At 38.5% G+C, this 26,121-nt stretch overlaps 5 protein-coding genes across 5 annotated transcripts; 2 read left to right on the top strand and 3 right to left on the bottom strand.

The window, feature by feature from the left end:
* Nucleotides 1-367: 367 nt before the first annotated feature.
* Nucleotides 368-1,822, bottom strand: LOC125042344 (venom metalloproteinase antarease-like TtrivMP_A). Its single transcript, XM_047637879.1, has one exon. It carries the CDS (start codon nt 1,820-1,822, stop codon nt 368-370), a length of 1,455 nt encoding a protein of 484 aa, XP_047493835.1.
* Nucleotides 1,823-2,610: 788 nt separating this feature from the next.
* Nucleotides 2,611-3,243, top strand: LOC125042342 (venom metalloproteinase antarease-like TpachMP_A). Its single transcript, XM_047637878.1, has one exon. The coding sequence runs from the start codon at nt 2,611-2,613 to the stop codon at nt 3,241-3,243; it is 633 nt and encodes a 210-aa protein (XP_047493834.1).
* Nucleotides 3,244-5,844: 2,601 nt separating this feature from the next.
* On the bottom strand, nt 5,845-10,013 carry LOC125042341 (venom metalloproteinase antarease-like TtrivMP_A). Its single transcript, XM_047637877.1, has 2 exons — nt 9,889-10,013; nt 5,845-7,652 (listed from the first exon to the last, which is right to left on the bottom strand). The coding sequence occupies exons 1-2, from the start codon at nt 10,011-10,013 to the stop codon at nt 6,164-6,166; spliced, it is 1,614 nt and encodes a 537-aa protein (XP_047493833.1). The 3' UTR covers nt 5,845-6,163.
* A 9,794-nt stretch (nt 10,014-19,807) lies between these two features.
* Nucleotides 19,808-21,262, bottom strand: LOC125042340 (venom metalloproteinase antarease-like TtrivMP_A). Its single transcript, XM_047637876.1, has one exon. It carries the CDS (start codon nt 21,260-21,262, stop codon nt 19,808-19,810), a length of 1,455 nt encoding a protein of 484 aa, XP_047493832.1.
* A 396-nt stretch (nt 21,263-21,658) lies between these two features.
* LOC125042339 (venom metalloproteinase antarease-like TtrivMP_A) lies at nt 21,659-24,976 on the top strand. Its single transcript, XM_047637875.1, has 3 exons — nt 21,659-21,702; nt 23,244-24,775; nt 24,882-24,976. Exons 1-3 carry the CDS (start codon nt 21,659-21,661, stop codon nt 24,974-24,976), a joined length of 1,671 nt encoding a protein of 556 aa, XP_047493831.1.
* The last annotated feature ends 1,145 nt before the right edge of the window (nt 24,977-26,121 follow it).

Genomic DNA, 26,121 nt, shown 5'->3' with positions numbered 1-26,121 from the left:
TACATATATGTAAATACATGTACATATATATGTGTGTGTGTGTGTGTGTTCACAGTCTGGAATACATCGAAACGTAAAGATTCGCAAGATGTAACAAAGCAGGGACGAGGAGTGTTGAAATTTCTCCCTGTTGGGGATAAGGGATTTCCAAAAAAGGTTATATGACATCCACTGTATTTTTTTTAGCTGTTCTTTAAAAAGCTTTTGATGAATAGTATATTACAACAAATTAAAGTAATATACTATATGACAGCAAACTTTCTAAATACTGCAGTCAAGGGTTAAAAACTAAACATTAATCATGCTACTTGTATTTATTAAGTCGTCAGTAACGAGCTTGAATCATAGGAATTTGAAACAACTGCATCTATTGACAGGATCCATTGGTACACACACCACCACTCCTGCATGCAGAACCCTCGGCAGCTGGACGTCCTGTCGACTGGGTGTAGGTCCAGATGCTGTAGCCATCCTTCACCTGCCACTGGCATACGAGCTGGACACACAGAGAGTTCTCAGACACGGATTTCGACGCATAGGCTTCCGACTTGCCAGTTTGCTTTTGGCACTGTTCGTCCATGGAGACGATTTCACCTGGCAGCTGGGAAGAGAGAGGGATTTTCTCTCCTATTTGGGTCGTCTGAAGGCAGGAACCGTCGTCACTGCTCATATAGTCCTTCATCAGTTTCTGTGAACACGACGAAAAGAACAGCTTGTTGGATTTACCTGGAACGTAGCTCATTATGTAGCCGTCATCCCACGAACAAGCTTCAGCTCCATCTTTGCCATCATGAGGAGAGCCAAGATTGTGTGCTACTTCATGGGCGGCAGTCATCACGCCCACATAGTAAGCGCCCATATCCTCACCCATGCCAGTGTTGAAAGAGCGTTTGTTACCGCTGGCCACAATACATGCGGCTCCTTTCCAAGCAATGCCAGCTAAGCCCTCCTTAATCATGCCAGATTCCACATCAGCCATGTCCTTGCCCGTCATTAGGTAGGCCACATCATAAGCAGGCAGTGAAGCTTTCTTCTGGAACAGCCAATCGCTGACTGAGCTAAGGGTATTCTCTCCATGGATGTAGTTTTCCAGAAGGACATTATCATTTATGTAAGTCTCGTCGGCTGAGTCACGGACAATGAGAGCTCCAGACAGAACCAGATTGACCTTTGGGTCACTCATGGTAGCAAACCTCTTGTTGACTCCATTCCAGAACACGGATAGGTACTGTTTCACCTTTGTGTTGGAGCCCAATTGTTGAGCGAGGGTGCTGTCAACTATTACGTAGAGTTCAGCTGTGACACTAAGGGCACCTCGGCTACTTTGAGAGTTTTTCGGCTGTGCTTGATACTCACGGACTTCGGCGGGAATTTCCAAGTAGTCGTTATAAGCGCCGGCTTCAGCTTCGTACTGTCGCTGTGCCTGATGAGTTCCGTCAGCGTTTGCCTTAATGGCAAGTGTGGGCGTTATGAGGCCTTCCACTTGAGTACCGTCCACGGACACCACAGCTCCGGTATAGGGGTCGTGGTACAGATCGGGAACCACCGAGTCATGTGGTGCGTCTTCAATCACTACTCGTCCTTGACTGTCGCGTGTGGTTGTCTGCAGCTTGAATTCCGCAGCTAGGGGCGAGGGGGCACGATTTAGACGAAGCTTATGCTCCTCGTTAAAGGTCTTTACAGTGAGCTTTAGAGGCTCGAGAGAAGATCGGCTTCCGCTCACACGGACAGTGGCTGGCGCTCGCTCCACCGAGGAGCTTCGAAGCACCGAGGCATGGCCGAAGGCAGCCAAGACCGAGATCAGGATGAATGTAGTCTTCATGGTGATCCAGATGCGAATGTCGCCAACAGGATTTCTGACCTTTTTATATGGATAAGGGACGCACGTGAGTAAACAAATTCTTCAATTAACCCTTTAATCGCCCTCGCGGCGGATCAACCGCGACGCATATGCGTCCCTAAGTGACCTCGCGGTAATTTCATTGCGAAAGATTTTCAACTGCTTTAAGGCCTTCCTGTGTATGCTACATGTTTAGTAGTGATATAGATTCACGCATTTTCTTTTTCTATTAACTGAGTTAAAATGTATATATGTCCATCATTAATAACATACACTCATCAAGACATTTCCAATGGATTTCTAGCAGTCTCTGCCTATCTCGAGCTGATGGTGAGGTTTTATCTTATGATGTGCTAATATCTCATGCCGATGAAATGTGGGGTCTTGCGATGCTCACTGCATTGCTAACACACAACGCACCACACGTTCTCAAGTGTGGTTGTTAGGTACTGTCTGATGTTTCTATTTTGTAGCAAGATCTAACTATAGATCAAAACTGGGACAGAGCGAGAGGGGAGCACAAAGAGAGTCGAATTTCTCCATCCCTCCATATTTTTCTCCATCTCTCTTTACTTCGTTATCTCTCATTCTCGGTGTGTTTTACTAAATCTCACGTTTTCTCTCCCTCGCTTTCTCGTTCTTTCGTTCGCATTAGTTCGTTTTCCTTTTACACTGCTGTTTCTCTCTCTCACTCTCGATCTCATTTGTCCTTCCAGAAGAAAGCTTCACTGCCTGCTTATGATGTGGCCTACCTAATAACGGGCAAGGACATGGCTGATGTGGAATCTGGCATGATTAAGGAGGGCTTAGCTGGCATTGCCTGGAAAGGAGCCGCATGTATTGTGGCCAGCGGTAACAAACGCTCTTTCAACACTGGCATGGGTGAGGATATGGGGGCTTACTATGTGGGCGTGATGACTGCCGCCCATGAAGTAGCACACAATCTTGGCTCTCCTCATGATGGCAAAGATGGGGCTGAAGCTTGTTCGTGGGACGACGGCTACATAATGAGCTACGTTTCAGGTAAATCGAACAAGCTGTTCTTTTCGTCGTGTTCACAGAAACTGATGAAGGACTATATGAGCAGTGACGACGGTTCCTGCCTTCAGACGACCCAAATAGGAGAGAAAATCCCCCTGTCTTCCCAGCTGCCAGGTGAAATCGTCTCCATGGACGAACAGTGCCAAAAGCAAACTGGCAAGTCGGAAGCCTATGAGTCGAAATCCGTGTCTGAGGACTCTCTGTGTCCAGCTCGTATGCCAGTGGCAGGTGAAGGATGGCTACAGCATCTGGACCTACACCCAGTCGGCAGGACGTCCAACTGCCGAGGGTTCCGCATGCAGGAGTGGTGGTGTGTGTACGAACGGATCCTGCCAATAGAAATCTTCCAGGGCCCTCTGTAGGACGTTTGGATTGTTTGAATAAACACTAATAACATAATCTATGTTTCGTTCAAGGATTGAGCGTCCAGCTTCTGAGGATTAGGCTTGCAACAATAGTTATTTCTGAATCAACGGACCCTGTAAAGAAAACTGAAGCAAACTTTTGTTGATGGCCAAATAAATATAAGCAGCATGATTGATGTTTAATTTTAACTCCTAAGTGCAATACTGTGAAAAGGCCTTTCAAAAATATATAAATATTTGAGATAAGTTATAATCAACTGTTTAACCTCATACGTATTAGAAATTAGAGATTCTACAGTGAAAGAGAGGGACAAAAAAGCACATGTATGTATACATGTATACAGATATAGGTATATAGTTGGATATATATGTATATATGTATATCTATGTATATGTATGCGTATGCATCTTATGCATATAAAAACAGACACATGGATGCACACGTACACATGCAGACAAATATACACGTTCACATACGCATACATATGCGGAGACAAACATCCGCTAACTCAAACGCAGGACACACACTTACATATATATAGGTATATGTATATGGAGGGCGCGAGTGAGAGAGAAATATATAGAAAGAGCGAGAAAAAATATAAATATATACCTATATACAACTGTATATACATACATCTATATGCATATGCATATATATACATACAGATTTTATATATATATGTATACATAAATATATTCCTATATATAGATGTATATACCTATACTTATATATATATATATATATATATGCAAACATATACATACATACATACACACACACATATATATATATATATATATATATATATATATATATGCATGTATATATATATATATATATATATATATATATATGTGTGTATATATATATATAGGTCTACCTATATATACACACTTACATATAATATAAATATATATATTCATATATAGACCTATATATATGTACAGTTTGTACACACACACACATCTTTATGCGCATACACGCACGTGTATGTGTGTGATCTTGAATGCTGCATATGCATTTTAGTACATTCAAATATTTATTGAAAGTGTAATTTACAAATATTAACGTTTCCGAAAAAGCATTATAGAAATATTCTGCGACAAAAGTTGAAAAAACAACAAAGGTGAAAAGAGGGGACAAATCAGGAAATATGTTTGTATGTGTATGTGTTGGGGCGGAGAATGGGAACGTAATGATGAGGGGAGAGACATATACACATATATATATTCTCATACTAAACAGTCTCTCACTTAGGAGTACCAGTAACCTGACCCAATGTGTAAAAGTCTTCCGCTCAAATATAATGATAATAATAGACTAATGCAATAATATAATAGGCTACACACCCTATGTACTACCTGATAACTTCGAAGGACTTCGCACGATTATAAACTCAATTTTTTTTTTCTGAACTCTCAGATTCGATTTATTGGCGATTTACTTATCTGTGTCATTAACATAGGTATTATAATTGTGCTATGTTTATATTTTTTTCATTGCCGTGCTATAGTGTGGTCTGGTTACATAGTGTTTTTTTATTGATTTTATATTTTAGTATATATATAGTGATACTGTGATTTATGATATACGTTTATTCGTGGACTAGTCGTCTCCAAGTTTATTAGCATACAATATATAATATATCCACACACGCACACATATATATGGAAACACACACACACACAAACATATATACATGTATATATGTATATATATACATATATACATTCCGAGACCAGTTATTAGTTGGCGCGATGGCGAGCCTGAGCACATACCTTTGTCAGCCGTCCTGGAAAGACGCTTTTATTTACCGATTTCATTTACATAAAAAATGTAGACTTTTATTTAGAGACAAGGCCATTGGCATCGTTATGTTACAAAAGGAAATTATACCAGAACTATAATTCTTGTTTTATGAAATTAAAACAAAAGTGTTGTAAATGACAATGCATTGGCAGTATTTACAAAAGGTGTGAATGGGCACGGAGCTTAGAGCCAACTGAGGGTCGTGCTGAATGGGACACCGACCAAGGAACGCGTGCACACATACACAGACAGGAAACCGTTGGAAAAGATAATGGAGTGGCATACACCAGTTAAAGAAAACTACAAAAACCCTTGAGGCATATACATACATATACATATACATGTACGTACACACTTTTATATGTGTAACTATATCTATTAAATATATATACCAATATGAATATTTATAACGTTCTGCTGAGGCAACAGCTAAGGTCATTAGCAGCGAATACCTTGTGTGATTTGAAGGTAAAAGCATTTAAGATATTTAAAGATTTGTTAATTTTCATAAGGAAAAATAGTAGTAATAATAAATACACGAGATTCATAGGCCTTCTCGGCTTATAAATATTCAAACATCCAACTGCTTTCATTACTATAATCCAAGTAATAATCTTTAGAAAATTGTTTGAGATGCAATTTCAGGTATTGTTTCTCTTTGATTTAAAGAATTTTTGATTGATAATATACAAAATGATATCAGATAGTTGATTGTAACTGATGGCAAAATATATTTATGGTAAAGGTCTTTTCAAAATATTATAGGAGTTACAGCTAAACATCAATCATGCTGCATATATTTATTAAGTCATCAACCAAATATTACTTCAAAGTTTCCTCTCACAGGGTCCGTTAATACAGAAACAACGTGTTGCAAGCCGATATTTTTTTTTTTTTTTCATAAACAACACAGACCTGAAGAGGGAATCCAGGTGGATTCCGGAACTGTAGTCTCTTTTTCAATTAAATCTAGTTTTGCAGTGTGGGTTTTTATACCATAGTATCAACACGGTAGTGTGTTTTCTCCTTTCAACACAAAGATTATATTAAAAGTGCTTATTCGGCCATAATCCAAATTTCGTGAAGAGAAGCTTGAAAGAATTACTATTGGCAGGATCCGTTGTTACAAACACCGCCACTCCTGCATGCAGAACCCTCGGCAGCTGGACGTCCTGTCGACTGGGTGTAGGTCCAGATGCTGTAGCCATCCTTCACCTGCCACTGGCATACGAGCTGGACACACAGAGAGTCCGCAGACACGGATTTCGACGCATAGGCTTCCGACTTGCCAGTTTGCTTTTGGCACTGTTCGTCCATGGAGACGATTTCACCTGGCAGCTGGGAAGAGAGAGGGATTTTCTCTCCTATTTGGGTCGTCTGAAGGCAGGAAGCGTCGTCACTGCTCATATAGTCCTTCATCAGTTTCTGTGAACACGACGAAAAGAACAGCTTGTTGGATTTACCTGGAACGTAGCTCATTATGTAGCCGTCATCCCACGAACAAGCTTCAGCTCCATCTTTGCCATCATGAGGAGAGCCAAGATTGTGTGCTACTTCATGTGCGGCAGTCATCACGCCCACATAGTAAGCGCCCATATCCTCACCCATGCCAGTGTTGAAAGAGCGTTTGTTACCGCTGGCCACAATACATGCGGCTCCTTTCCAGGCAATGCCAGCTAAGCCCTCCTTAATCATGCCAGATTCCACATCAGCCATGTCCTTGCCCGTCATTAGGTAGGCCACATCATAAGCAGGCAGTGAAGCTTTCTTCTGGAACAGCCAATCGCTGACTGAGCTAAGGGTATTCTCTCCATTGATGTAGTTTTCCAGAAGGACATTATCATTTATGTAAGTCTCGTCGGCTGAGTCACGGACAATGAGAGCTCCAGACAGAACCAGATTGACCTTTGGGTCACTCATGGTAGCAAACCTCTTGTTGACTCCATTCCAGAACACGGACAGGTACTGTTTCACCTTTGTGTTGGAGCCCAATTGTTGAGCGAGGGTGCTGTCAACTATTACGTAGAGTTCAGCTGTGACACTAAGGGCACCTCGGCTACTTTGAGAGATCTTTGCTTGTGCTTGATACTGGCGGACTTCGGCGGGAATTTCCAGGTAGTCGTTGTAAGCGCCGGCTTCAGCTTCATACTGTCGCTGTGCCTGGTGAGTTCCGTCAGCGTTTGCTTTGATGGCAAGTGTGGGCGTTATAAGGCCTTCCACTTTAGTACCGTCCACGGACACCACAGCTCCGGTATCGGGGTCGTGGTACAGATCGGGAATCACCGAGTCATGTGGTGCGTCTTCAATCACTACTCGTCCTTGACTGTCGCGTGTGGTTGTCTGCAGCTTGAATTCCGCAGCTAGGGGCGAGGGGGCACGATGTAGACGAAGCTTATGCTCCTCGTTAAAGGCATTTACAGTGAGTTTTAAGGGCTTGAGAGAGGATCGGCTTCCGCTCACACGGACAGTGGCTGGCGCTCGTTCCATTGAGGAGCTTCGAAGCACCGAGGCATGGCCGAAGGCAGCCAAGACCGAGATCAGGACGAATGTAGTCTTCATGGTGATCCAGATGCGAATGTCGCCAACAGGACTCCTGATCTTTTTATATGACTAAGAGAGACATCTGTGCAAATATGATTAATCCATATACGCTTCTATTTCTTTTTCGTTTAGTCGAGAGTGGCTTATTTGGTAATTATGTTTGCTCGTTGACAAATTAAGTAATTATTCGTCTGTAATAAGATAATGGAATGTTTGCGATTTTCTAAAAGTACAAATCGGTCTGTTTATATCGATGTACCTATCTGTCTACCTACATCTGTCTATCTATTCATCTGTCTATCTATATATCTACCTATTCATTTAAGAATCTTAAACTATTAACCTATATATTCATACCATTTTATGTATGTGTGTGTGGAAAGTTGTGTGCCCGTCTATGCATATATACACATATACATATATACATATATAAATATATACACAACCACAGGCAGACACACAGATATACATATATACCTACATACATATATATGTGTGTGTATGTACGTGCGTGTTCATATATAAATATACTTACCTATATATAAATATATATGTATGTATATATATTTATATATGCATACATACACATACATGTGTTATAAACACATGTATACATGCATATATGTGAATACATAAGTATATGCATATATGTGCAAACACACACAAACATACATATATATATATATATATATATATATGTGTGTGTGTGTGTGTGTGTGTGTGAATATATATAAATGTTCTCTCTGCGTCTCTCTCTATATATTTATATATACATATATTTATGTATAAGAATATATAGAATTATATTTATTCATATATGTATATACACATACATACTGCATATATATATACATATATACATATACATATGTTTTCATATATATGTAATACATACATATATATATATATATATATAGGTATGTATATATGTATCTGCACGCATATCATATGTACATACTTATAAACACACACACACATATATACATATACATATGTTTTATATATGTAGGTTATATATAACATATGTAATATATATGTATATATCAGTACAAACATGTACATATGTGTATATATATATAGATATAAGAATATATATATATATATATATATATATAAACGAACATGTGTGTATATATATATAAATACACACACAAACATATATATGTATATATATATATATATACATACATACATATAAGCATATGCATGTACACACACACACACACATATATATATATATATATATATATATATATATATATATATATGTTCTCTTTGTATGCCTCTCTCTCTCTCTCTCTCTCTCTCTCTCTCTCTCTCTCTCTCTCTCTCTCTCTATTTATATATATATATATATATATATATATATATATATATATGTATATATGTATATATATTAATACACATATATTTATGTATAAAATTATATATATATATTTATCTATATATGTATATACACACATGTATTGTATACACACATCTATATATTCATGCATATATGTAGTACATACATATATAAGCTATATATATATATATATATATATATATATATATATATATATATGTATGTATATATATATCAATACAAACATATTTATATGTATGTATGGATGTATATATGTATATGTACATGGATGTATGTATGTACATATTTATAAGCACATACGTATATATACATACCTTCATACATATATATGTGTGTATATATGTATATTTATGTATATATAAATGCATGTATACATATTTATTTTTATATGAATAGCTGTATGTATATATATGTATATATATGTATATATAATTACATCCATTTGCATATGAGTACATAAATGTATATATATTCACCCGTATATATACATACATCCACACACACACATATCTGTATATAAATATGTGTTAGTATACATATATCTTTGTATATAGATATATATATATGTGTGTGTGTATATGGATATATATTTATATATGTATATACATGTACATATATCTATAAATATATATCGGCTCACACACACACACACACAAACACACACACACACACACACACATATATATATATATATATATATATATATATATATATATATTATAAGTATTTATGTATTTATGCATATATATGTACACGCTAAAAAAGTATCTTTACTCGGGAGTAGATGAAACCGAAACAATCACTAGGAGTTGATTCGGAACAGATGAAGCTTCATAATGTGTTCGAATAGTGTTTCGGAGTAGATATGGTAAGTTCCTCGCATCATGTCAATATTAGTAATAGAGACTTCTTACACCATCACTCTGAGGGACTATAAAGATCCGAAATAGCAAGATTAGTTATATCGAAGCCAGCCGTCTCTTTGGATCCAGCCACACCAAACAAGTGGGTCCACCAGAGACAAGGCCAAAAGTGGGTAGCCCACATCCTCGACGGAGGAAGATGATCAAGTAAATGTCGTTCAAATCTACATTTCAATATGCTATATGAAAGACAAATGGGAAGCTTGTATTGGAGCGCATGAATATCGTCAGCTAATGAAAACCATTTCATACTCAGTGGCAACACCCCTTACATCTAACTGGGTTCTAGTAGGGGGCGTGGCAGGTAGTTAGATAGGTGGGTAATTTTCTAGTTATTCATTTTCATTGGTATTATTTTTTAACAATCCATAACCCTACCAGGAATTGGAACCCCTTTTATTCTTCTGGCTACAGCAGCTGACTGTCAGAAGGTTATGGGCAGTTTGAGTGGATGCACAGCAGCGGTGTCGGGGAGCTGACGAATGTTGGATGCGGCAGATTTACGGGGTATACCTATGTGGAAATTCTGGACGTGATGTTTCAACCATTGGGGAGGGGCATGGTGTCCCCCGAACCAAAGCCATTTTTCCTCGTCCAGTTTGACAGCGCTATCCATATGAGCAGAGTCGTGAAGACGTGATTTCAGCAACATCTCGAGATTACGCTTTGCCACATCCATCCAAATCGCCTTATCTCAGTCTCATTGAGAGTGTTTGGCCAGCCAGGGCAGAGACTTCCCCCAAGATTATATCCACAATCGTCATATCGTCGCCCAATCATTTATGGCATGGGAGCGATCGCGCTCTGCAAACGGACACCAGTTAACGGCGGCGTTAGTGGCATTCATATCACGTATTCATGCCAACTTTAGCTAAGCTGGTGGCGGTAACATGAAATATTAATAGTATTATGTATTTGAAAACTAGATTTTTAATGTACCCGAGCTAAAGGAGCAAAATTTTTGAAAGATTTAAAGCTATAACCTATATAGGTAAAATTAGTAAAAATAAATAAATAAATGAATAATAGCAATAATTAAAATAGAAATTGGGGCCCTTAGAGGGGCAAACAGTCTAGAGGGGCTGTGGCAAATCCCCCCCCCCCCACCCCGCCTCCCTCTCCTAATTGACGCCCCTTTCAGGGATACCAATATCAGGTCGAGCTTACAGCACTTTTTCCAACCGTTCTCGTCGTCATATCATATTGTTAAGTCACAAAGAGTTAGATAGTTTTTTTTTTTTTTTTTTTTTTTTTTTTTTAGCGTGCACACACACACACACACACATATATGTATATATATATATATATATCAATATGTATATATATTTATATATATATATATATGTGTGTGTGTGTGTGATTATGTGTATCTGTGTATCTGTATATCTATACATCCATATCTACATCTATATTTATGCATATACATAGATATTTACATGTACATAAATATATTATTTCTCTTTCTCTTTTTCAACATTAACATTTAACATCATGTGAAGAAAGGGAAAAAAAAAAAAAAAAACATTATATGTCTCAAAGATTTTTTTTTTTTTTTAATTTCATATCCCATCAGTATTTAAATCTTTAGGTATAAAGACCTCCAGAAAACTAGGACATTCATACTAGCCAAATTTCGCAAAGAGGCGATTATCCAATTATCAAATTATCCGTCAGGTTTCGAGTGAACGGTGACTGCCAAACGCTGAAATGGAGGTGTTTGATCCGATTACCCGTGTTTGTTCAAGTGCGTCTGTGGCAGTAAAAAGTCGTAAGCCCTCTTGACGATATTTGCATCAGGATAACCACGTGAGTACCCTTTGCTTCAAGGGAGACTAAGGGAAATGGAAGAAAATCTATTCCGAGTCAAACTAGAACTAATTTGTCTCGGTAAAATTTTATAAGGTTTTAAAAAAAGGGGGGGGGGGGACACATTCTTTGCATCCGATGAAGAAAAAGCTGCTTATTTTATTAGCGATAGTGCATATACTTGAACTAAAGTGTGCTAAAGAAATGTAAAAACTTTAAAGGACAATGAGTAAAAAAAATAAACACACACAGACACACACACACATGTATATATATATATATATATATATATATATATATATATATATACATATATATGTATGTATGCATGTGTGTCAGTGTGGTGGTGCGTGTGTATATATATACATATAGTATATATATATATATATATATATATATATATATATTCATATATGCATGTATATAAATCTATATCTATATATATCTATAATATATTTTTATATATATCTGAATATAAAAATATATATATACATACAATTATATATATATATATATATATACACATATATATATATATGTATACATATATATATATGTATGTATGCATGTGTGTCAGTGTGGTGGTGCGTGTGTATATATATACATATAATATATATATATATATATATATATATATATATTCATATATATATATATATATTCATATATGCATGTATATAAATCTATATCTATATATATCTATAATATATTTTTATATATATTTGAATATAAAAATACATATATACATACAATTATATATATATATATGCATAAAACATATATATATATATATATATATATATATATATATATATATATATATATGCACTGTATATGCATACATATATCTATATATATATACGAACACACATATATGTACATTTATACACACACAAATATATACATATATATATACATTTTTTATATATATATATACACACATACATATATGTGTGTGTGTGTGCATATTTTGGTATATCTATCTATCTGTTTACACACATACACATACACATATGTGTATATAATTTTATACAGCCATTCATCCCACTGCAGGACATAGGCCTCTCTCAATTCACTATTGAGAGGTTATATGGCAGTATCACCCTTGCCTGATTGGATGCCCTTCCTGATCAACCGCGGTTCGGCGCACTTTCCCCTACGACACCTGCGTTTGACTTCTCAAGCGATATGAGTCCAGGGCCTATAGTAGATGGTTATGGGGGTATCTACTATCTGGTTTCTTATCTCTTTGAGGAGTGACTGTGTGGGTGTGAGTGCCCACAAGTATGGCTGAGTGATGGAGGCCGAAGTTGGAGTTCTACGGGGGAGCCGGAAGGCTCCCCAGTCGGCTAAGGACTGGGGAGTCCTTGTGTGCTGCTGCTGTGGTCTTGTTCTGCTGGAGGATCAGGGATTGGTGATTTCGCAGGCGGCTCTGCGGGTTAAGTATACCAGCGCTGTGTAAGCGCGCAGGGAACGAGGGGAGCCCGTTGTCCAATGAGCGCGGACGCGGCGGCGGACCTGGGCATGACCCAACCTGGGAAAGTATGCTGAGCTTCAGGTTGCGGGGTCATGCTACTCCAGGTACTACCCCTCCAGAGAGTGAGCTAAGCGAACGAGCGATAAACCGTGACGTGTCACTCCATTTGTCAGTTCACTCCGGGAGTCACCAGTATAGTACATGGTTATGTTGCATCTATCTTGTCTGGTGTCTTATCTCTTTAGGGAGTGACTGTGTGGGTGTGAGTGCCCACCGGTATGGCTGGGTGTTAGAGGCTGAAGTTGGAGTTCTACAGGGGAGCCGGTAGGCTCCCCAGTCGGCTAAGGACTGGGCAGTCCTTGTGTGCTGCTGCTGTGGTCTTGCTCTGCTTGGGGATCAGGGATTGGTGATCTCTTCTTCTTTCTGATTTGCGAAGTTCTAGCTTCGCCCGGGCCTTCTAAATATGGCCCGGCTTGTGTTTCTTGTCTGACACTCGGTGCTTACCGTGGCGGCGGGATTGCCAGCAGGCGCTCCTGCCGCCATGGTGTAAACATATCGCATAGCCTCTTTACCAGCATGGCGGTTGTTGTGGGCGGCCCCTGTCTCAGGAATTGTTTATGGTCACAATTTTCTAAGTAGTGGACTAGTGTGGCGTTTGGCTCTCCGCAGTGCATGCAGCACCTTTCTTCGCGTTCAATTGTTGATAATCTGCCATGCACAGTGGTAACCTAGGCGCATTCTGTGAAGAATGACTTCGGTACCTCTGTTGATTACTTCAGAGAGTGCCAGTGGTTCATAGCCTGTGGCGTCTGAGTACCAGCTGGCCGAGGGGGAGGTTCTCGTTTCCTCTCTGTGGAGCTGCCGTAGGAAGGTACGACCGACCAAGGCACTCTCCTCCTTATGTAATTTTCGGTTCGGTTTTATCGTCATGGGATTTGGGGGCATACCCCTGCCAGCGACGGCTAGTCTGTCAGCAAGCTCGTTCCCTCTGATGCCGATGTGGCTTCGGACCCAGTTGATGATAATTCTTCTACCCTGAGCAAGAATTCTCTGTGCCATTGTGAGAATCGTGGTCAGTAGGTAGATGTTGTCTGTGGGTGAGCTGTGCTGAAGACAGTCAATGGCTACCCTAGAGTCTGTGTATATGACCATGTGTCCTTTCCTTAGGGACATGTGGGCTAGGGCTCCCATGATTGCAACTGCCTCTGCCTGTAGTGAGGAGGCGCTGTTCTTGGAGCAGATGGCGTATCAACACCCTAGCTGTGTGAGACAGCCAGGAGTTGTTTGCAAAGAGCTTGTTGTCTTGTTTGAGGCGTCTGAATAATTTTTGTCTTAGGCTTGTGTTCCTGGGAGCCTGGATGACCTTTGACAGGAATTGTGTTGCCATTAGATCGATTCGTGAGTCCAGGGGGAGAAGGTTTGCCTCCATCAGGAGGTTGAGGATCTTCGCCCACCTCGGGGCACCCAGAATGATCCTGGCGGCTTCATTTTGGACATTCTCTAATTTGTCTATGTACTTTTTCTTGGCGGCAATTAGAGCGACGTAGGCATGGTCCACAACGGGCCGGACAGCATGTACATAGAATGATCTTAGTACTTTGTGTCTGGCCCCTATGCGTCTCCCAGTCATTGCTCTCATGACAGACAGTCTTGCTTTGGTTCGGTCGACCAGGTACTGGACCTCCTTCTGGAAAAAGAGGGTCCGGTCTATCCTTACCCCACGGTATAGGAAGTCCTGAACCCATTCCAATTCCACTCCCTGGATTCTTAGTCTTGTGCCTTGAACCAAAGACTATATACGAAAGACAGGAATGTAAGACAATATCCATTGAGCATCGAGAACTACGGTTGCGGCGCCGGCTCAAGAGATGGCGCTCGTGAGTATATCACATTTGTGACGTCACGTCAGTTTGTTTACATTCAAAACGCGAACTTTTTAAATGACAGATCTGCAATGCCTGGCAAGTCCCATCCGTGTTCCACTTGCGGAAAATTGAAAGAACATTTTAAAGACATTATTTTTCCCTAAGGAAAAATAAGGGTTAGTATTGTTCATCATTATATTTTAATGGTAGATTTTTTATATGATGGACGGTGAAATATATGTTAAAAAGAAGTGATGGGGATCATATCACTATGGATTTATTATAATAATAAGACACCTATAAACTGTTGCATAAAAACTTTTACGTACCGTTAATATTGGACACTTATATTTCAAGGTAACAGATAAAAACTATGATGTCATCTGATTCTTTCACATATTTTAGATGCCTCAAGTGGGTTGAAATGTTAGGCATCCCACATCTAAAAAATATATCTCCAGAGCAATTGAATAGGAGCTTTCGTGTGTGTAGCAAGCATTTTTCCTGTGATAATTACATATCAAGGTCAAGACTCTCTAATTCTGCATATCCAGATCAAAATCTCCCTGCTATGTGGTTGATAACACTGCTTTGAAATTTGTATATATTACAAAATGCAAATGAAGTAATAGACTAAATCATCATCAATAGCACATTCTAATATGATAGATAAATCTTTACTTTGTGTTTAGCTCAATTAATGCATAATTTGCAAATCTTATATATATATATATATATATATATATATATATGTATATGGACATTTCAGAGATTGCAACAGCAGATTATGATCCTGATGCCATATCATATTCAGGTAAAACATAACAAAATGCAATTAATATCCTATGGGAATATTGGTATAGCTTTACTAGAGGGCCGCACTGTTCTATTGCCATACATACTGGTGAAGATTTGATGTCCTTAGGGGGAGTAGGGTGTGGTAGGCCCTTTCATAAAGGGGGTTAAATTGGGCAAAGCCTCTGTTAAGTTAGGAAAGCCATAATTATAAAAGCAATGTATTGAATGGTGTCCTTCATATAGTGTGGCTCTATTGTAGCAGAATATTTTCTATGTAAAGTAAAATAGAGTATCTATATAGATATATTTGGAGAAATATTTCCATTTTATTTTTGAAACAATCAAGAAACTATAAACAATCAGGGTAATGCATAAAGTGAAAAGTAAAGTAATTGTTTTACTAGGGTAAAGTTTAATATCACAATATAATCTTTTGCTTCTTATAATTAAAATTGGCTTATTATATGTAATGGCACATATCTGATATACAGGTTTACCAGCAGTCAGCACAACCAGTATAGATTATAGTGTGCCACAGGAAAAAAACAGCCACAAATCTATCACATGACAGAGATGAATCGAGCTTTGGTTTGTAGTATCATCAATAATTCATTCTTTTAATGGTACATGAAATGGTAATGAATTGTATAATTTAGATATATCCGACAATTATTTGAATTTTTGTATTTAAAATAACCTATTTTTTTTCTTCATCAGGTTGCCTGAAGGACTCCATTCAAGATGTTTTACAATTCAAGATGTTTTTAGTTACGGTAAAGACAAATTGTATATTACATGACAGTTTTTAAAATATCTTTAAATTTAGTCTCAAAAAGCAAATGTTGTCTATGGAACTTATTTTTGCTTAAATTTAGATTATTTTTTTCATTCAAAGTATAATGATAGTGTCTTTTAACTATATATCACACTCATTCAAAGTAAAATGATAGTGTTTTTGAACTATATATCACACCAACACAGTTGCACATATGATATTTTTGCCACCGTGGCTGGTATTGTGTTCATTGTTTTTCATGTGATTGTGATTTTTCATTTCTTTTTTTTTTTTTTTTTTTTTTAGTAGGAGCATTAAGGCTAATGTCTTAGAACCAGTAATATTGGACTGTTTGACAAAATTAAAAGATGTAGCTTTACATCCAAAATTTGTCATTTGTGACCTAGATGCAACAAACAGGAGCCTTTATTCAAAATTGAGCATAAAAGAGTCCCCATTTATAATTCATAACAATGAGAAAGTATTTTTTTTTTTTTTTTTTTTTATGATACACCGCATCTTTTGAAAAGTGTCCGTAACAATCTTGAATGGGCACCCTGTAAAATGGCAATATCTAAAAGACTTTTATAACAGAGACAGTCAAATGAGTATACGCCTTGCTCCGAAGCTTTCTTCAAAACATATTTATTGCAATACTTTTGAAAAAATGCGTGTTTGCCTTGCTGCACAAGTTTTCAGCAGGTATACACATATGCAGAGTTAGGTGCCTTGCCACAGGAAGCTTACCATACTGATCAGTTTGTTAACAGAATGGATAAGCTATTTGACCTATTCAGTAGCAGTCAAATTAATCACTATACAGATAGTAGGTGTGCTATTGCAGCAAACAATAGACAGATAGAAAAATTACAGGACATTAAATCTTGGATCTCTTCTTTGGAAGTAATGGGCACCAAAAGATCATTGCCTTGCATATCTGGTTGGAAACTGAATATCTCCAGTATTAAATTATTATGGGACGATAGTAATACTCATTATTGTTTTGAATATTTATTAACAAACAGGCTCAGTCAAGATTGCCTCGAAAATTTATTTAGCACCTCAAAAATGCTGGTGGAAACTGTGACACACCAACATGTCAAGCTTCTAAAAAGCTTATCAATGGTATGATGACCAATAATATCTTACAGTCTTCAGTGAAAGGCAGTTGTATACATGACACCATCCCTATTTTACAATTTATGAAAACAGGTGAATCTGAGAACTGTGAAGTTTTCCAATACATAAATATTAAAAGTAAGGACCAGAATGACAATAAAGGAAACGTTGATGACCAGACTGAGTCTCTTTGATATAATTGATGAAGATAGTCTCTATTTTTTTTTTTTTTCAACATTTAACCCTTTAACTGAAAATGAAGGGCTGAATGACAACATGGGAGTACCTAATGGTAGCTCAATAATATAAAGGCCAGTCACCTGTGAAACTTTGCCAGAAGTTGAAAGCAATTTTATTTCCTCCCTTAATCCATTCTCTAAGGAATCACACATGTCGGTGTCCCATTCAGCACGACCTTCAGTTGGCTCTAAGCTCCGTGTCCATTCACATCTTTTGTAAGTACTGCCAATGCATTGGCATTTACAACACTTTTGTTTTAATTTCATAAAACAAGAATTATAATTCTGGTATAATTTCCTTTTGTATCAAATGATGCCAATGGTCTTGTTTCTAAATAAAAGTCTCCAATTTTTATGAAAGTGAAATCGGTAACGAAAAAGCGTCTTTCCAAGACGGCTGACAAAGGTTTGTGCTCAGGCTCGCCATCGTTTCGGAATATATATATATATATATATATATATATATATATACATATACACATGTATATATGTTTGTGTGTGTCTGTGTGTTTCCATATATATGTGTGCGTGTGTGGCTATATTATATATTGTATGCTAGTAAACTTCGAGACGAATAGTCCACGAATAAACGTATATCATAATTCACAGTATCGCAATATATAAACTAAAATATAAAATCAATAAAGGAACACTATGTAACCAGACCACACTATAGCAAGGCAATACAGAATATAAACACAGCAAAATTATCTTACATATGTTAATGACACAGATAAGTAAATCGAATCTGAGAGTTCAGAAAAGTTTATAATCTGGCGATGTCCTTCGAAGTTATCAGGTAGTACCTATGTTGTGTAGCCTATTACATTATTGCATTAGTCTCTTACTAATATTACATTTGAGCGGAAGAATTTTACACATTGGGTCAGGTTACTGGAACTCCTATTTGAATGTACTAAAATGCATATGCAGCATTCAAGATCACAAACATACACGTGCGTGTATGCGCATATATATATATGTATGTATGTATATATATTTGCATATATATATGTATAAGTATAGGTACATACATCTATATATAGGTATATATGTATGTATATATATAAAAAATGGGTATGTATATATAAGTATGTATATATATATATATATATATATATATATATATACAAATAATGGTTATGTATATATGCATATGCATATAGATGTATATGTATATACAGCTGTATATAGGTATATATTTATATTTTTTCTCGCTCTTTCTATATATTCCTCTCTCACTCGCGCCCTCTTTATATATATACCTATATATATGTAAGTGTGTCCTGCGCTTGAGTTAGAGGGTGTTGTCTCTGCATATATGTATGCATATGTGCACGTGTATATTTGTCTGCATGTATACGTGTGCATCCATGTGTCTGGTTTTATATGTATATGATGCATACGCATACATATACATATATATACATATAAACATATATATCCAACTATATACCTATATCTGTAAACATGTATACATACATGTGCTTTTTTGTCCCTCTTTTTCACTGAAGAATCTCTAATTGGTAATACGTATGAGGTTAAACAGTTGATTATAACTTATATCATTTTTTTTTTTTTTTTTTTTTTTTGAAAGAGCTTTTCAAAGTATTGCACTTAGGAGTTAAAATTAAAAATCAATCATGCTGCTTATATTTATTTGGCCATCAACAAACTTTTGCTTCAGTTTCCTTTACAGAGTCCATTGATTCAGAAGTAACCATTGTTACAAGCCTAATCTTCTGAAGCTGGACACTCTATCCTTGAACACAACATAGATTATGTTGTTAGTGTTTATTCAAACAATCCAAACGTCCTACAGAGGGCCCTGAAAGATTTCTATTGGCAGGATCCGTTCGTACACACACCGCCACTCCTGCATGCGGAACCCTCGGCAGCTGGACGTCCTGTCGACTGGGTGTAGGTCCAGATGCTGTAGCCATCCTTCACCTGCCACTGGCATACGAGCTGGACACACAGAGAGTCCTCAGACACGGATTTCGACGCATAGGCTTCCGACTTGCCAGTTTGCTTTTGGCACTGTTCGTCCATGGAGACGATTTCACCTGGCAGCTGGGAAGAGAGAGGGATTTTCTCTCCTATTTGGGTCGTCTGAAGGCAGGCAGCGTCGTCACTGCTCATATAGTCCTTCATCAGTTTCTGTGAACACGAAGAAAAGAACAGCTTGTTGGATTTACCTGGAACGTAGCTCATTATGTAGCCGTCATCCCACGAACAAGCTTCAGCTCCATCTTTGCCATCATGAGGTGAACCAAGATTGTGTGCTACTTCATGTGCGGCAGTCATCACGCCCACATAGTAAGCGCCCATATCCTCACCCATGCCAGTGTTGAAAGAGCGTTTGTTACCGCTGGCCACAATACATGCGGCTCCTTTCCAGGCAATGCCAGCTAAGCCCTCCTTAATCATGCCAGATTCCACATCAGCCATGTCCTTGCCAGTCATTAGGTAGGCCACATCATAAGCAGGCAATGAAGCTTTCTTCTGGAACAGCCAATCGCTGACTGAGCTAAGGGTATTCTCTCCATTGATGTAGTTTTCCAGAAGGACATTATCATTTATGTAAGTCTCGTCGGCTGAGTCACGGACAATGAGAGCTCCAGACAGAACCAGATTGACCTTTGGGTCACTCATGGTAGCAAACCTCTTGTTGACTCCATTCCAGAACACGGACAGGTACTGTTTCACCTTTGTGTTGGAGCCCAATTGTTGAGCGAGGGTGCTGTCAACTATTACGTAGAGTTCAGCTGTGACACTAAGGGCACCTCGGCTACTTTGAGAGTTTTTCGGCTGTGCTTGATACTGACGGACTTCGGCGGGAATTTCCAGGTAGTCGTTGTAAGCGCCGGCTTCAGCTTCGTACTGTCGCTGTGCCTGGTGAGTTCCGTCAGCGTTTGCTTTGATAGCAAGTGTGGGCGTTATAAGGCCTTCCACTTTAGTACCGTCCACGGACACCACGGCGCCGGTATCGGGGTCGTGGTACAGATCGGGAATCACCGAGTCATGTGGTGCGTCTTCAATCACCACTCGTCCTTGGCTGTCTCGTGTGGTTGTCTGCAGCTTGAATTCCGCAGCTAGGGGCGAGGGGGCACGATGTAGACGAAGCTTATGCTCCTCGTTAAAGGCCTTTACAGTGAGCTTTAGAGGCTCGAGAGAAGATCGGCTTCCGCTCACACGGACAGCGGCTGGCGCTCGCTCCACTGAGGAGCTTCGAAGCACCGAGGCATGGCCGAAGGCAGCCAAGACCGAGATCAGGATGAATGCAGTCTTCATGGTGATCCAGATCCGAATGTCGCCAACAGGATTTCTGGCCTTTTTATATGGATAAGGGACGCACTTGAGTAAACAAATTCCTCAAGTAACCCATTAATCGCCCTCGCAGCGATTTAACCCCGACGCATATGCGTCCCCAAGTGACCTCGCGGTAATTTCATTGCGATAGATTTTCAACTTCTTTAAGGCCTTCCTTTGTATGCTACATGTTTAGTATGGATATAGATTCACAAATCTTATTTTTCTATTAACTGAGTTCAAATGCATATATGTCCATCATTAATAACATATACACTCATTAAGACATTTTCAATGGATTTCTAGCAGTCTCTGCCTATCTCGAGCTGACGGTGAGGTTTTATCTTATGATGTGCTAATATTTCATGCCGATGAAATATGGGGTCTCGCACGCACCACACGCTCTCTAGTGTGGTTGTTAGGTACTGTCTGATGTTTCTATTTTGTAGCAAGAGCTAACTATAGATCAAAATTGGGACAGAGCGAGAGGGGAGCACAAAGAGAGTCGGATTTCTCCCTCCCTCTATATTTTTCTCCATCTCTCTTTACTTCGTTATCTCTCATTCTCTGTGTTTTACTAAATCTCACGTTTTTCTCTTCCTCGCTTTCTCGTTCTTTCGTTCTCATTAGTTCGTTTTCCTTTTACGCTGCTGTTTCTCTCTCACTCTCGATCTCATTTGATCTTTCTCTCTTTACTTCGCTCTTTCTCTCATCTTCGCTCTCCTTCTCTCTCTCTCTCTCTTACTTCTTTCTCTCACTCTCACACTAGTTCTCTCCTCGTTATCTCTTTCATTCTCTCTCTCTCTCTCTGTCTCTATATTTCTCTCCCCCCCCCCCCCCCCACCTTTGTCTCTCTGTATTAGCGCGCTTGCACATACACGCGCACGCACACACACACGCAGACACCTACATCTACAATCCCACAAAAACACATACGCACACACGGAAGCTTGCAAACTCATACATACATGAAAACAAATATATATGTGTATGTGTGTGTGCGTGTGTGTGTTAGAGTGTGTGTATAAGTATGTATGCATGTGCGTGTAGATTGAATTCGTCCGGTGAGTTCATGTGACCCAGGTGAGCGATTACTGTAATTGACAATGATAAATACTCACGTATATGGACGTGTATCTGTTTGTGTTGTATTCCTGTGTATCCATATTTATGAGTGAGTGTGTGTGCACACATGTGCATGTGTGTATGTATTTATATATAGGTATTTAATATATATATATATATATATATATATATATATATGTGTGTGTGTGTGTGTGTGTGGGTGTGTACATATATGCATATATATATATATATATATATATATATATATATATATGTATATATATGTGTGTGTGTGTACATATATATGTATATGTATGTATCTTATATTCTTATTTATTGTTAAAAATATTAATTCAAAGTTTTTGTTATGCAAAACTTTGAATAAATATAATCGTTCAACACCATGTACATTGACAAAATCATTTTTTCTAAAATTATTACTCTATATAAGAGAGTGAGGAAGCTGCCAAGTCCGATATGCCATGTTTAGGCCTCCTCAGCTGCGTAGATAATTTGGTAGGAAAGATTAGTCGTAACAGCAACGATTTCTGCTTGCTTGATGCCTACACCCCGTGCCTGGTGTACGAATGAAACCATTATTTATGTCATCATACTAAGGAATGATGATAATATCATGAAAATCTTTAAATGCAAACATGTTCCCTGTGCAGTTCCCTATACCTTTGGTTACTCGAAGGAAATCAAGTCCTTTTTTAAATGATGAAATTCCAAAGAAACAATTATGAATACGGATGACTATGAACATCAAATTTATCAGCTTGGTTGACAGTTATAGACAGAGGTTTTCTTTTCATCAACGAAATCAACACGTACAGTTAAATTCCCATTCTTTCCTTACAATCATAATATAATTGTCACACCGATTTTGCCTACCAAGTATTCTAATAGAAAAACTGGGGAATCAACTGTGTTTACTCAAGTGTGTCCCTTACCCATATAAAAAGGTCGGGAATCCTGTTGGCGACATTCGCATCTGGATCACCATGAAGACTGCATGCATCCTGATCTCGGTCTTGGCTGCCTTTGGCCATGCCTCAGTGCTTCGAAGCTCCTCAGTGGAGCGAGCGCCAGCCACTGTCCGTGTGAGCGGAAGCCGATCTTCTCTCGAGCCTCTAAAGCTCACTGTAAAGGCCTTTAACGAGGAGCATAAGCTTCGTCTACATCGTGCCCCCTCGCCCCTAGCTGCGGAATTCAAGCTGCAGACAACCACACGCGACAGTCAAGGACGAGTGGTGATTGAAGACGCACCACATGACTCGGTGATTCCCGATCTGTACCACGACCCCGATACCGGCGCCGTGGTGTCCGTTGACGGTACCCAGGTGGAAGGACTCATAACGCCAACACTTGCCATCAAGGCAAACGCTGACGGAACTCACCAGGCACAGCGACAGTACGAAGCTGAAGCCGGCGCTTACAACGACTACCTGGAAATTCCCGCCGAAGTCCGTCAGTATCAAGCACAAGCTAAGAGCTCTCAAAATAGCCGAGGTGCCCTTAGTGCCACAGCTGAACTCTACGTAATAGTTGACAGCACCCTCGCTCAACAATTGGGCTCCAACACTAAGGTAAAACAGTACTTGTCCGTTTTCTGGAATGGAGTCAACAAGAGGTTTGCTACCATGAGTGACCCAAAGGTCAATCTGATTCTGTCTGGAGCTCTCATTGTCCGTGACTCAGCCGACGAGACTTACATAAATGATAATGTCCTTCTGGAAAACTACATCCATGGAGAAAATACCCTTAGCTCAGTCAGCGATTGGCTGTTCCAGAAGAAAGCTTCACTGCCTGCTTATGATGTGGCCTATCTAATGACGGGCAAGGACATGGCTGATGTGGAATCTGGCATGATTAAGGAGGGCTTAGCTGGCATTGCCTGGAAAGGAGCCGCATGTATTGTGGCCAGCGGTAACAAACGCTCTTTCAACACTGGCATGGGTGAGGATATGGGCGCTTACTATGTGGGCGTGATGACTGCCGCACATGAAGTAGCACATAATCTTGGCTCTCCTCATGATGGCAAAGATGGGGCTGAAGCTTGTTCGTGGGATGACGGCTACATAATGAGCTACATTCCAGGTAAATCCAACAAGCTGTTCTTTTCGTCGTGTTCACAGAAACTGATGAAGGACTATATGAGCAGTGACGACGCTTCCTGCCTTCAGACGACCCAAATAGGAGAGAAAATCCCCCTGTCTTCCCAGCTGCCAGGTGAAATCGCCTCCATGGACGAACAGTGCCAAAAGCAAACTGGCAAGTCGGAAGCATATGCGTCGAAAGCCGTGTCTGAGGACTCTCTGTGTGTCCAGCTTGTATGTCAGTGGCAGGTGAAGGATGGCTACAGCATCTGGACCTACACCCAGTCGACAGGACGTCCAGCTGCCGAGGGTTCCGCCTGCAGGAGTGGCGGTGTGTGTACGAACGGATCCTGCCAATAGAAATCTTTCAGGGCCCTCTGTAGGACGTTTGGATTGTTCGAATAAACACTAATAACATAATCTATGTTTCGTTCAAGGATTGAGCGTCCAGCTTCTGAGGATTAAGCTTGCAACAATGGTTATTTCTGAATCAACGGACCCTGTAAAGGAAACTGAAGCAAAATTTTATTGATGGCCAAATAAATATAAGCAGCATGATTGATGTTTAATTTTAACTTCTAAGTGCAATACAGTGAAAAGGCCTTTCAAAATATATATATATATATATATATATATATATATATATATATATTTGAGATAAGTTATAATCAACTGTTTAACCTCATACGTATTAGAAATTAGAGATTCTACAGTGAAAGAGAGGGACAAAAAAGCACATGTATGTATACATGTATACAGATATAGGTATATAGTTGGATATATATGTATATATGTATATCTATGTATATGTATGCGTATGCATCTTATGCATATAAAAACAGACACATGGATGCACACGTACACATGCAGACAAATATACACGTGCACATACGCATACATATGCGGAGACAAACATCCGCTAACTCAAGCGCAGGACACACACTTACATATATATAGGTATATGTATATGGAGGGCGCGAGTGAGAGAGAAATATATAGAAAGAGCGAGAAAAAATATAAATATATACCTATATACAACTGTATATACATATACATCTATATGCATATGCATATATATACATACAGATTTTATATATATATGTATACATATATATATTCCTATATATAGATGTATATACCTATTCTTATATATATACATATATATATATGCAAACATATACATACATACATACATATATATATATATATATATATATATATATATATATATGCATGTATATATATATATATATACATATATGTCTACCTATATATACACACACTTACATATAATATAAATATATATATTCATATATAGACCTATATATATGTACAGTTTGTACACACACACACATCTTTATGCGCATACACGCACGTGTATGTTTGTGATCTTGAATGCTGCATATGCATTTTAGTTCATTCAAATATTTATTGAAAGTGTAATTTACAAATATCAACGTTTCCGAAAAAGCATTATAGAAATATTCTGCGACAAATGTTGAAAAAACAACAAAGGTGAAAAGAGGGAACAAATCAGGAAATATGTTTGTATGTGTATGTGTTGGGGCGGAGAATGGGAACGTAATGATGAGGGGAGAGACATATACACATATATATATATATATATATATATATATATATATTCTCATACTAAACAGGTCTCTCACTTAGGAGTAC

This window comes from Penaeus chinensis, chromosome 32, assembly GCF_019202785.1.
Source record: "Penaeus chinensis breed Huanghai No. 1 chromosome 32, ASM1920278v2, whole genome shotgun sequence".
NCBI lineage: Eukaryota > Metazoa > Arthropoda > Malacostraca > Decapoda > Penaeidae > Penaeus > Penaeus chinensis.
Note: the sequence above shows the minus strand (reverse complement) of the source record. Positions and strands in the feature narration are given on the sequence as shown.

What these genes read in the sequence shown, in the direction of transcription:
- LOC125042340 (XM_047637876.1), bottom strand. Translation starts at nt 21,262, where the DNA reads ATGAAGACTGCATTCATCCTGATCTCGGTCTTGGCTGCCTTCGGCCAT.
- LOC125042344 (XM_047637879.1), bottom strand. Translation starts at nt 1,822, where the DNA reads ATGAAGACTACATTCATCCTGATCTCGGTCTTGGCTGCCTTCGGCCAT.
- LOC125042341 (XM_047637877.1), bottom strand. Translation starts at nt 10,013, where the DNA reads ATGTGGGCTACCCACTTTTGGCCTTGTCTCTGGTGGACCCACTTGTTT. An exon ending in GATCTTTATAGTCCCTCAGA is followed by an intron (nt 7,653 to 9,888) that starts GTGATGGTGTAA and finishes TAAAAAGATCAG; the next exon opens with GAGTCCTGTTGGCGACATTC.
- LOC125042339 (XM_047637875.1), top strand. Translation starts at nt 21,659, where the DNA reads ATGGGGTCTCGCACGCACCACACGCTCTCTAGTGTGGTTGTTAG. An exon ending in CTCTCTAGTGTGGTTGTTAG is followed by an intron (nt 21,703 to 23,243) that starts GTACTGTCTGAT and finishes TTGCCTACCAAG; the next exon opens with TATTCTAATAGAAAAACTGG. An exon ending in TTCCGCCTGCAGGAGTGGCG is followed by an intron (nt 24,776 to 24,881) that starts GTGTGTGTACGA and finishes GTTTCGTTCAAG; the next exon opens with GATTGAGCGTCCAGCTTCTG.
- LOC125042342 (XM_047637878.1), top strand. Translation starts at nt 2,611, where the DNA reads ATGGCTGATGTGGAATCTGGCATGATTAAGGAGGGCTTAGCTGGCATT.